A 12,818-nucleotide genomic window follows, 5' to 3' on the forward strand; every position below is an offset into this window, starting at 1 on the left:
AGAGTATATTTTAATGTATTAGTAAATTCATTAATACAATTAAAATAAAGTAAAAGAATATCAACATTTTAAAGCATTCATAAACTACATTTAACAACCCAATGAATGCATTGACGATGATACTTCCGACTTTTAGAAGGCGACCCATTAAAAGATACATTTGCCTTACTTAAAAAATGCTAGGTTTATTTTTGGTGTCTTTAAAAAAACCCACCCAATGTTTTTGCTGATGAGGAGACTTTGTTTAAAAAAATTATACGATAAAATTATTGTCCAAGACTCAATGCCTATCACAATAAAAACATCGTTTCCGAAACGATCGTTTGTTCTTTCTTGTGAAACCGATTTTGTTTGTTCTTCCTTGTGAAACCGATTTTTAATTTTAATTATTAATTATCAATCATCTTACTTAATATATATATATATATATATATATATATATATATATATATATATATATATATATATATATATATATATATATATACGAGCTGCCCGTGTCCTGGCATTGCTCAATCTTAAACTATCATGCACGAACACAGAAAAGCCCTCCAAAAAATAAATTAAATTGAAAAATACATTCGAATGTGTTCAGGTAGTCCTCAGTGACGATTGTTGCCTTTATTGTCGATATCGGGGTTCTTACTCATCAGATAGGCTCGGACAGCCACCCCCGACATGTTATCCGATCCTCCATGTCGCCACCTGGTAAAGATTTGTGCTACTGTTCTCTTTGCAGAATTTATAATTTCCGCTCTTTTTCCTATTTGCGAGTCAGCCAATGAAAAGAAGCGCATTTTCAAAATAAATAAATAAAATATAATAAAATTGCTATGATTTTATGGAGTTGATTCATTCATTCTGTCGTTTACTCTAACCAAACTGATTAAAAAAAAATATTTAAAATACTAACACTATCGTATGGGATTGATGGATTTTAGCTTAAAGTTAAACTATATAAGTGTGGTCATGTGTTTCAACGCTTCCTTGTCCGGCTAGTTGCAATAGCTCGCAAATATTGCTGTCGAAATTATGTCCCGCCTCGTCGTTAGAAGGCGGCCATTTTATTCTTTTTCTTGACTCCATGTCCAAAGGAGGAAAAACTTCGACTTGGAGTGTCTGAGCACTTTGCCTTTCTCCCGATTCATCCGGCTTTGGTTGATTCTTAAGACTCACTGGTTTTTGCACAACTACTTTTTTTTTTTTTTTTTTTAATTTTCTTTTTTGAAGCTTGTAATGCTGAGAATGGGGTAGCCAAACCAGCTGCCAACATTACCCTGCTTTTTATTGAAACCAACCGAGAGCTCTTTTTAGTATCCTCATTGTTCCCTTAAGTTCTTAAGCTTCTAGGTTTGTCCTTTACTCCTGATCTGAAATGGAACACGTACATCAAGTCTGTTGCCAAGGTCGCTGGAAAAATGGTGGGATCCTTCTACCGCCCCAGAAGATATCTCACTACTGATGCAATTCTCTATCTATATAAAAGCCAAGTACGTCCAAGGATGGAATACTGCTGCCACATCTGGGCAGGAGCTGCTAAAAACAGCCTATCCTGCCTTGACAGAGTACAAAATAGACTTCGTGGCTTAGTGGGGGATGCCCTTTTCTCTACCCTGCAACCTCTCTCCCACAGAAGAGACGTTGCAAGCCTATCCTTGTTTTATCGTTATTTCCATGGCAGGTGCTCGTCTGAACTCCAATCTCTGGTCCCCCCTCGCCAATCTTTCACGAAAAATACCTGTCTAGCTGAATCCACGGTGACAAATTTTCCCCACTCTTTATCTGTGCCTAAATCAAAACGTAGATTCCATGAACAAAGCTTCTTTCTTAGAACTGCACGCCTGTAGAACTCTGTTCCGTCTGCCTGCTTCCCACCTGACTACAACCTGGATGTCTTCAAGTCCAACGTTAACAAATTCCTAATGAACCGCCCCCTTAAGAAAACACTTCATTAAATCTCCACACTAACGTACTGTACTTGCAATAACCCTTATCCCTGAGTGGCTTCCGGGCCTTGATAAGTGGTGACCACCGTGTAAAATAAAGAAGTGCAATTGTCTTGGTTCACCAGGAATATCAGTTAGGTAGGACTTCAGGTTCTTCTTCATAAGCCCAGTGGCACCTATAATAACTGCTATGATTGATATCTCCTGAAGATTCCAGTTTTTTTTCATATCATACATGAAATCTTGGTATTTGGCCTGTTTCTACATTTCAGCTCTGTTCAGACCTCCATCATTAGGAACACTCACTTCAACGTAGGTTGCAACTCACTCTGACTTATTCCATATAACTATGTCAGGTTTCACAGCAGCATTTTCAATATAGGTGGCTGTAGGGATTACATGGTCGTAATGTATGGTATATAAGTCATTTCCAACTGTTCTTTCAGGTTTATGCTCCCAGGATTTGCTGCTACATTGGATGTTGAATTTTTTACAGATTGTCCAGTAGGTGTACTTAATACTCCATCATGTCTCGTTGTATAGTAGCCATCCCCTAAAAGAACCCATGAACTTGATACTAGATGACTCACACTTTCCAATTCCGTGTGGCAGAATGTACATTTGTCATTAGTGATACCCGCCATCTTCTTGAATGCATTGGCCATCAATTCTTGGTTTTGAGCCATTATAATCCTTTCCTGATCGTGGTGGAGGAATCCCCTTTTGAGCCAGTCCAAGGAACCTGTTTTGTCTATGTATTCATAGGAGAGTTCCCTCAGAAAATACTTTGTACGCTGATGTTGGTCCTACTCTTTAAGGTTCCTCTTTTGGAAGGTCTCGGTGTATTTTTGTCGACTCTTTCTTACTATTTCTGTGGAAGGCTTGTTTAGTGTTTCAGCCTCATCTGTGAGACAGCCCTGATCAAAATGCTTAGCTAGCTGGTTGACTGATGTTGTTCTGCTGGCTCTTGTCTCTTGATGTTCATATACCATTGAGAGGGTATAATTCTGGGAGCTTCTCAGATATTTTCCACAAATGCATTCTTTCGTGTGTGGTTAGACGTTTCCAATACGTAACAATTTAATAAGTGAAATTGGTCCAAAATGGGTAATTATAGTATAACAAGGTATAGTCTTTATGATAAGTATGGATGCATGTAGAATGATTCTAATTTTATATTCTGGAGCGGCGGGGATATTAGGAAGATTCTTGTTCAGCGTAGCAATTTTATTATATATTAATTACTTATCTATTTTGAAAACGCGCTTCCTTTTCATTGGCTGACCCGCAGATAGGAAGAAGAGCGGGAATTATAAATTCTGCAAACAGTAGAACGCAAGAGGAAAAGTGACATTAGAAAACACAGCAGGCAACATCTCTGATAGAGAATTATCCCATATGTGTCCAACATGGGGGAAATACTTCAGAGCTCAAATTGGTTTAACAAGACATCTTCGAACACGCAGAACAATTTCATGCGATGGACGAACATCATATATCTAATATATAAAAAAATTATATGCATGTCTGTCTGTGTGTCTATCTGTCTCCATATTTTCAAACTCTATCTCTTCCGAAACCAAAAATCGCAGAGCGGCGTCAAGGACCTTAAATGATTGGATTTTTTATGAACCATCCTTTTATGAGCCTTTAGCCGATTAAAATTGTTTTAAAGGGGTCAAATGGGACCAAAATTAAAAAAAAAATCGTTATACATTTTGTACATTCATCTTACTTTATTTGTCATTTTTATTCAGTTCATATCCGTGTCACGTTGTCACGTTGGTACAGTGGTAACGTCACCATCTTTGAATGCTACAGTTTTGCTTTCGATTTCGATTCTAATTGATGGCACCCAAATAATTTTTTTTTTACTTTTGAAATCACGACTCTATAAGAATACGCACTAAATCTTGGCAAATTAAAATATATTTAAGCGTATTTTACAACGAGCAAAGCCGCGCGCCCCCATCGCTAGTATATATATATATATATATATATATATATATATATATATATATATATATATATATATATATATATAAGCTCGTTCCAAAAGTAAAGCCTCCTAGTTTTAAAAATCAAAACGTTTAAGAGCGACAAAGACGGAATTGCTATCATTACAACGACTGAGCTTTTACACTCCAGAATTTATTTTCTACATAGCTACCATCATTCTCAATGCCAATTTTGCCAGCTGTGCACGAGCGTCTAGAGTGTGTTTTGTCATACGAGGGCTGTTCCAAAACTAAATAATCGAAGAGCTACAAAGACGAGAATGGTACCATTAAAACGAGCAACCTTTTGTGCTCGAGAATATATTTTCCTACATAGGAGCACAAAAAGGTAGGAGCATGCATACTTTGAAGAATCTGATTAAGTTTTGTAAAGAGAAAAGAAAAAAGCAATAGCATCAATGTTTGCTACATTGTAGGTAAGGAAGACAGTATCTTCAAACAGCCCGATCTCGTAGCACAATTGAGAGAGAGAGAGAGAGAGAGAGAGAGAGTGAGAGAGAGAGAGAGAGAAACAAATAGCAAAAAAGAGAGAGACATTCAAAGAGAGAAAGAATTTTCTTTTTCACTCGTCTTTATCATTATTATTTTATTTTTTGTAGATGGGCTTTCTTTGTAAACTTCCGTTGATTAAGAAAATATGTTTTGCTATGAAACAGTAAGTAAATTATTTCCTTTGTTTCAATGTTTTTGTTATTGGTTGTTCATGGCGTAATGGATAAAGTTCCTGGCAAATTCGGTTGTAAGTTGAAGGGTCGAAGGTTCAATCTCCAGTGCGCATAACACTCAAAAATAAAATTGCAAATTACTTCGGGCTTCTACGCAGTAATGACTGCCGGAACAATAACATGCTACCACCGTGGATCAATAATAAACGGTTATGTTTGTAATTTCGTGTAGATTCCCAAGTTCGACGGAAAGATTCCCAAGTCACACAGAAAGATTTCCAAGCCCAACAGAAAGATTCCGAAGTTCGACAGAAAGATTCTCGAGTTCGAGAGAAAGGTTCCTAAGCCCAACATAAAGATTCCCGAGCTTAACATAAAGATTCCCGAGTTCGACAGAAAGATTCCCGAGTTCAGCAGAAAAATTCCTGTGTTTGACGGAAAGATTCCCGAGTACGACAGAAAGATTCCCGAATTCGGCAGAAAAATTTTCGAGTTTGACAGAAAGATTTTCGAGTTCCACATATATATGATGTTAAAATGTCCACGTTTAAGTAGTAATTAAAAGGTTATGAGTTTTTTTGAAGCATGAGAACAGTGTTGTCTTTTTATATTAATATTTTATTTTTATATTTCAAACGGTTTGCTTTTGTTCATAAAAGTAACGAAAATTATATATATATATATATATATATATATATATATATATATATAAATATATATAAATATATATATAAATATATATATATACATATATATACATATATATATATATATATATATATATATATATATAGATAGATAGATAGATAGTTTTCGTTAAATATATATATATATATATAAATTTTTATTTGATATATATATATATGTGTGTGTGTGTGTGTGTGTGTGTGTGTGTGTGCATGTATATGTATATATATATATATATGTATGTAGGTATTTATTTGCTTCCCCACGAAAGCAAAATGTAACCCAAGGTCGTTTTTAATGTGTGTGTGTGTGTGTGGGGGGGAACAGTTCCCCACCCAGGAGCACTCCGAAAGTAAGCAAAAATATAATTGCCTTAGTATAGAAGGGTTTCGACCTCCATGTGTTAAAGACAAATTAATTAAATTGAATGTAGTATCAGAACAGATACTACGCTCTGATCTTGGGATGTGTCAAAAGTATATATATATATATATATATATATATATATATATAATTTTTTTTTTACATAGGCGTCACTACTTATCAAGGGCGATAGGCCACTCAAGGATAAGGGTTAAAGAGTGTAGAGTAGTCAAAAGGACAATATAGTAATCGATAGTAATGGAAGTTCGGTAAATTTGTTAACTTAAGTGGAACGGCTCATCAGAAACTTGTTCACGTTGGGCTTGAAGATAACCATATTATAGACAGCTGGAAAGCAGGAAAACGGAAGACAATTCTACAGGTGTGCAGTTCTAAGAAAGAAGCTTTGATCATGGAATCTATGTTTAGGTTTAGGCACAGATAAAGAGTGGGGAAAATTATTGATATATATATATATATATATATATATATATATATATATATATATATATATGTCTTGGGAGGTTTTTTAACCTTTAAAACTATATAAAAACAACTTATTTAATTTTTATATTTTTTTATCATTCTTTGGAAAACTATTTAGTTAGTAAGTCATTTAATCACCTGCAATCAATGCATGAACTTGCTCTCTCGAATACGCAATAGTCCCAATGTTAATTTAAGGGATCATTAGTTGTTTCCCATGAAACACTGTTTCGGGGATTTAAAAACAAAACAGTATATTAAATCATGGCTCCCCAGCAGTTTTGATCAAACACCACCTCCCTTAATCACAAAAACAAAAAATGTTCCAGATATAAAATGTAGTAACCTACTAATGATTAATTTGGCTAACTTATTCATGTTATTAAAATTTCTTATCTGTGAGATTCATCTGTTTCCAAATTCAAAATGGATATATTTTTTAATTTACCAGTTTTGTATTTATAAGATTAGGATTAATCCATTCAACTACTTATAACCTCCTACTATTATTAGTACTTTACGTACTTACATTGGTATTTATTTATTAAAAATATATAAAAGTTAAAAATATATATAAATATACACTTTTTTGTATATAATACATTTTATACATTTCTAATATAGTTTTACATTTCCTTTATTAATATATTATGGTTAATTTTATACGATTCAAAAGCAGCAGGATAACGAACAAATGTTTTATTTAACCGTTTAAATATTTTAGTTTTATTCCCACTTTGTTTAATCATCCTTATTATTAAGCTATAAACTGGGGATATAAATTCTATTAACTTTAAGGTAACGCGAGCTATTCTCAGAAACTCTGACATAATGGTTCCATAAAACATAAATACAGGGCAGGTACTATCTTTGTGCGGCACACGAACTGTTTAAAAGGGGAAAGACTTTCTTTTATCAACTATTTTACAAACAAAAATTACATCCTAAATTTTTATATCTAAATCCAGAAATGTAGCCTTCCAATTCTAACTCCTTTGGATAAAGAAGATGTTTATTTTTTCAAATTCGTCATTATCGTTCATACATATCAATAAATCTCCTACAAACATGCAAATTATATGTTTTAGATATATCATTTTTTTTATTTGTGACAACACACACACAGATATATATATATATATATATATATATATATATATATATATATATATATATATATATAGTCTTGGAAGTTTTTAACCTTTAAAACTATACAAAAAAATATTTTTTATCATTCGTTAGAAAACCATCAAGTCAGTAAGTCATTTAATCACCTGCAATCACTGCATCAACTCGCTCTCGAATTTACTATAATACCAATAATTTATTTTTCAAGGGATCATCAGTTGTTTACCATGAAACACTGTTTCGGGGATTTAAAAACAAAACAGTATATTACATCATGGCTCCCCAGCAGTGTTGATCAAACACCACCACCCTTAATCTTAGGAAGAAGACATGTTTCAAACATTTGATCCAGTTTTCTATTCTTAATTGCAATTACTAACCTTTTCATACTATAAAAATGAATTTCTTACCTGTGCGATTCATCAATTTCCACATTTAAAATGGATACATTTTTTAATTTTTTAATTTATCAGTCTTGTATTTATAAGATTAGGATGAATCCATTTAACTACTTATCACCTCCACTATGATTAGTATTTAGTATATTTACATACTTATTTAAAATTAGATATATAAAGGTTAAAAATATTTTTACATATATTACATTTTTTTTTTTTTTTTTTTAATAAATTTATTATATGTAATTATAAATACATTTTATACATTGCTAATATAGTTTTGAATTTCCTTTATTAATATAGTCTGGTTTATCTTAAACGATTCAAAAGCATCAGGATAACGAACAAATGCTTTATTTAACTGTTTAAATATCTTATTTTTATCTCCACCTTGTTTTATCATCCTTATTACTAAACTAGAAACTGGTGGTATAAAGTCTGTTAGTTTTAAAGTAACGCGAGCTATTCTAAAAAACTCTGACATAATGGTTCCATAAAACATAAAAACAGGGCAGGTGCTATCTTTATGGGGCATACGTACTATTTTAAAGGGGAAAGCGTTTCTTTTATCAAATATTTTATAAAGAAAAATCCCATCCTCAATTTTTATATCTAAATCCAGAAATGTAGCCTGTTGTCCTCTATGTTCACAATTCAATTTTAATTCGTTTATATATATATATATATATATATATATATATATATATATATATATATATATATATATATATACTAAAGTCTATATATAAATACAGATTTGACCAAAATAGTGCAGGCTCTAATCCCATATATTATATACTTCAAAAGTTTTTATTTCTATTTTTAAGACATTGTTTAGGTAGTCAATTCTCACACTAACCCACGTTTTTATATTTTAAAAGTTTTTATTTCTATTTTTAAGACATTGTTTAGGTAGTCAATTCTCACACTAACCCACGTTTTTATATTTTAAAAGTTTTTATTTCTATTTTTAAGACATTGTTTAGGTAGTCAATTCTCACACTAACCCACGTTTTTATATTTTAAAAGTTTTTATTTCTATTTTTAAAACATTGTTTAGGTAGTCAATTCTCACACTAACCCACGTTTTTATATTTTAAAAGTTTTTATTTCTATTTTTAAAACATTGTTTAGGTAGTCAATTCTCACACTAACCCACGTTTTTATATTTTAAAAGTTTTTATTTCTATTTTTAAGACATTGTTTAGGTAGTCAATTCTCACACTAACCCACGTTTTTATATTTTAAAAGTTTTTATTTCTATTTTTAAGACATTGTTTAGGTAGTCAATTCTCACTCTAACCCACGTTTTTATATTTTAAAAGTTTTTATTTCTATTTTTAAGACATTGTTTAGGTAGTCAATTCTCACACTAACCCACGTTTTTATATTTTAAAAGTTTTTATTTCTATTTTTAAGACATTGTTTAGGTAGTCAATTCTCACACTAACCCACGTTTTTATATTTTAAAAGTTTTTATTTCTATTTTTAAGACATTGTTTAGGTAGTCAATTCTCACACTAACCCACGTTTTTATATTTTAAAAGTTTTTATTTCTATTTTTAAGACATTGTTTAGGTAGTCAATTCTCACACTAACCCACGTTTTTATATTTTAAAAGTTTTTATTTCTATTTTTAAGACATTGTTTAGGTAGTCAATTCTCACACTAACCCACGTTTTTATATTTTAAAAGTTTTTATTTCTATTTTTAAGACATTGTTTAGGTAGTCAATTCTCACACTAACCCACGTTTTTATATTTTAAAAGTTTTTATTTCTATTTTTAAGACATTGTTTAGGTAGTCAATTCTCACACTAACCCACGTTTTTATATTTTAAAAGTTTTTATTTCTATTTTTAAGACATTGTTTAGGTAGTCAATTCTCACACTAACCCACGTTTTTATATTTTAAAAGTTTTTATTTCTATTTTTAAGACATTGTTTAGGTAGTCAATTCTCACACTAACCCACGTTTTTATATTTTAAAAGTTTTTATTACTATTTTTAAGACATTGTTTAGGTAGTCAATTCTCACACTAACCCACGTTTTTATATTTTAAAAGTCTTTATTTCTATTTTTAAGACATTGTTTAGGTAGTCAATTCTCACACTAACCCACGTTTTTATATTTTAAAAGTTTTTATTTCTAAGACATTGTTTAGGTAGTCAATTCTCACACTAACCCACGTTTTTATATTTTAAAAGTTTTTTATTTCTATTTTTTAAGAATTTTTTTTAGGCCGTCAGTCTTAACGATAACCAACTTTTTCTATATTTTAATTTTTTATTTCTATTATATTGACGCGATCTATCGGCTTTTCGAAGAGAAACCCAGAAGAGGGAAGTTTTTTCGAAGGGGTTAAGTCACTCAGTAAAAATCCTTTGAAGTCTTAAAGATTTCAACATTTTTTTTTATTCATAACGCATTTATTTATTTTTTATTGATATATGTTAAACACGTGCAAAATTTTGACCTATCTCCAGAAGAGATGGGTAAGCTAACTAGTATTGATTTAAACATTTTGTTGTTTTTGATCTTGTTGCATTTTTCTTAATATGGTCGATTATTATTTTTCAGTTATTTCTCACATATGCCCGTATATGATAAAGATGGTGACTTGTTTAGTCAAAAATATGTGAGTATACAGATCTATCTATCTATCTATCTATCTATCTATCTATCTATCTATCTATCTATCTATCTAATCACATAAATTAATATACAAAGATATTATTTTATGCGTAAATTTTCAGTATTCACTCATATACATATGTATGCATATATATATATATATATATATATATATATATATATATATATATATATATATATATATATATATGATTTTAAATCTGCTAAAAAGTTTGGACCCTTGAAATGTCCGGTTTATTTAAAATTACCGTGGATTGAGGAAAAGAATAATAGACTTTCCAAACAGATTTGCAGAAGTATTTACGACTTCTTTTATTCTGCGTCCTTGCGTTTGGTATATACTACGAGACCTGCTTTTCCGTCTTTACGCAAGGATAGTTTGCCTTACATCCAAAATAGCAATGTTGTATATCAATTTAAATGCCAGTGCGATGCTGGTTATGTTGGGCGAACATCCTTGCATCTTTTGACTCGTATAAACCAGCATGTTCCATCGAAGATCAGACAAAGGAGGATGGGGTCTGGTGGTCTCCCTCCTTCTGCAGCCTTGGACTCTGCTATTGGCCAGCATTTGGTTGACAAGCCGTGCTGTGTCGATAGATATAAAATAGAATGGTTCGAGGTGCTACATAGAGCGGACTCCAGAAACCATTTAAAGATTTTGGAGTCTGTCTCTATTGCGGTGCGTCAACCTTCTTTGTGCCGGCAAAAGGAAACATCCAACGCATTGTTTCTCTTTGGGGAACTTTGAATACTTTCTCCCGTTTTTCTTTTTTTTTCCCCCTCGTTGTGCCAATATTTTAATCGTTTTTTAAACGTTAATGAATTTATTTTAGTGTCCCCGTACTTTTGGCACATTCAATAAGTTTCCCATTAGAACTCTTTATTTTCGACATAATATTTTGTACGCTATCGATTTTCTCCTGATGAGATGATAGCCTAAAGAGCTCTTCAGAAACTTCCGCCTATTTTTTTCAAAACCGTATATATATATATATATATATATATATATATATATATGAATACATATATATATATATGCATATATATATATACATACATATTCATATATGCACATATATACATATACATATACATATATACACATATATGTATACATATATATACATACATATTCATATATACATATATATACACATATATGTACATATATTTACAGTAGAATTTTCAGAATGAGAGATGATATGATTATTTCCGCAGTCAAACAACATCGCAGCTCACACTACCCACGAAAGCCAACAAACCGGAAGTCCAAGACTCAAGTTTCACCCTCATTTTGGGCTCATCAATTAAAAACACATCTGAACTCCGGATTCGAAACCTGAATCTCTTGCATACGAGGCGAGTACCCTGCCACCTGAGCAACCGTGCCACACGCAAGAAAGTTTATTAGTTAACACAGATGAAAAAAAAAAAAAAAACTGAGGGCGAGACTCGAATCTTGGATTTCCGGCTTGTTGGCTTTCATGGCTTGTGTGAGCTGCGATATCGTTTGACTGTGGAAATAATCTATAAATATAAAAGCGAAAATGTGTCTATGTATGTATGTATGTGTGTTTGTATGTTTGTATGTGTGTTTGTGTGTCCGCTAAAATCTTTCGACAGACACGATGGAAATTCACAAACTCGGTATCATATTGAAGCTCCATCCTTCGCTTGAAAAATATCGAAAAATTGGCCAAAAACGTTCATTTTTTCACCCCGAAATCGACAATTTTCGACAGGAGGGGGTCAACAAAAACGGTCCTCTCGTAACAACGACCGGTTCTACGCATACGTCAGATGACGTGATGACCTGATTTACTTTAAATAGTTGAAAAACTAACTAAATTTCATGTACGTCGCGTTAGCTCAGTTGGTTAGCGCGTTGGTTCATTATCTAAACGTTTTGGGTTCGAATCGTGGTGTAAGATATTTTTTTTTTCGATTTTTTAAATTTAAATATTGAACCAGTGTTATTTAAGCCATTTTTCACGTTTCTTTTTTTTTTTTTACTTCGCTTATCCACCCCCGACCACACACCCAAAAACACCTGGGTACCGACCGATTTTTTAAATTTTAATATCGAAACAGGCTTATTTAAGCCATTTCTTTTTTGTTTTTTCGATTTTTACATTTAACATCGTTCGTTTGCCTTACGTTAGTTTTTTTGTGTTTTTTCCCGATGTTTTGATTACACCCCCGCTTAAGTTTTTACGTTGTTTTCTTTTTTACTTCGCTTATAACAAACAAACTTGGTCATTGACCCCATTTGCTGAATAGCTATTGCTCTACGACTTCCGTGCGCGCACCTGTCAATTTGGTTCTTACTTAAATAAATTCAAACATCTTTCAGCAACTCATTCTGGCTGGCCGATTTTATTTTCAAACTTCGCCTCAGGGCTTCAGGTTCGATCCTACCCCCGGTTTCTTTTTTATTTAACAGCACACACACCTCCAAAAACCCGGGCA

The 12,818-nt window shown here is 32.1% G+C and overlaps 1 protein-coding gene across 1 annotated transcript in view; it reads left to right on the forward strand.

Annotated features, from left to right (window-relative positions):
- LOC145268645 (acyloxyacyl hydrolase-like) overlaps nt 1-12,818 on the forward strand; it is an 86,285-nt gene that overhangs the window by 24,146 nt on the left and 49,321 nt on the right. Inside the window, exons 6-7 of the mRNA XM_080124124.1 lie at nt 4,564-4,619; nt 10,272-10,329. Of these exons, the coding sequence (XP_079980250.1) occupies nt 4,564-4,619; nt 10,272-10,329 (114 nt within the window). The remainder of the gene's footprint in view (nt 1-4,563; nt 4,620-10,271; nt 10,330-12,818) is intronic.

The sequence above is a fragment of the Euprymna scolopes genome, chromosome 44 (assembly GCF_053919585.1).
Source record: "Euprymna scolopes isolate OS-2025 chromosome 44, ASM5391958v1, whole genome shotgun sequence".
NCBI classification, from domain to species: domain Eukaryota; kingdom Metazoa; phylum Mollusca; class Cephalopoda; order Sepiida; family Sepiolidae; genus Euprymna; species Euprymna scolopes.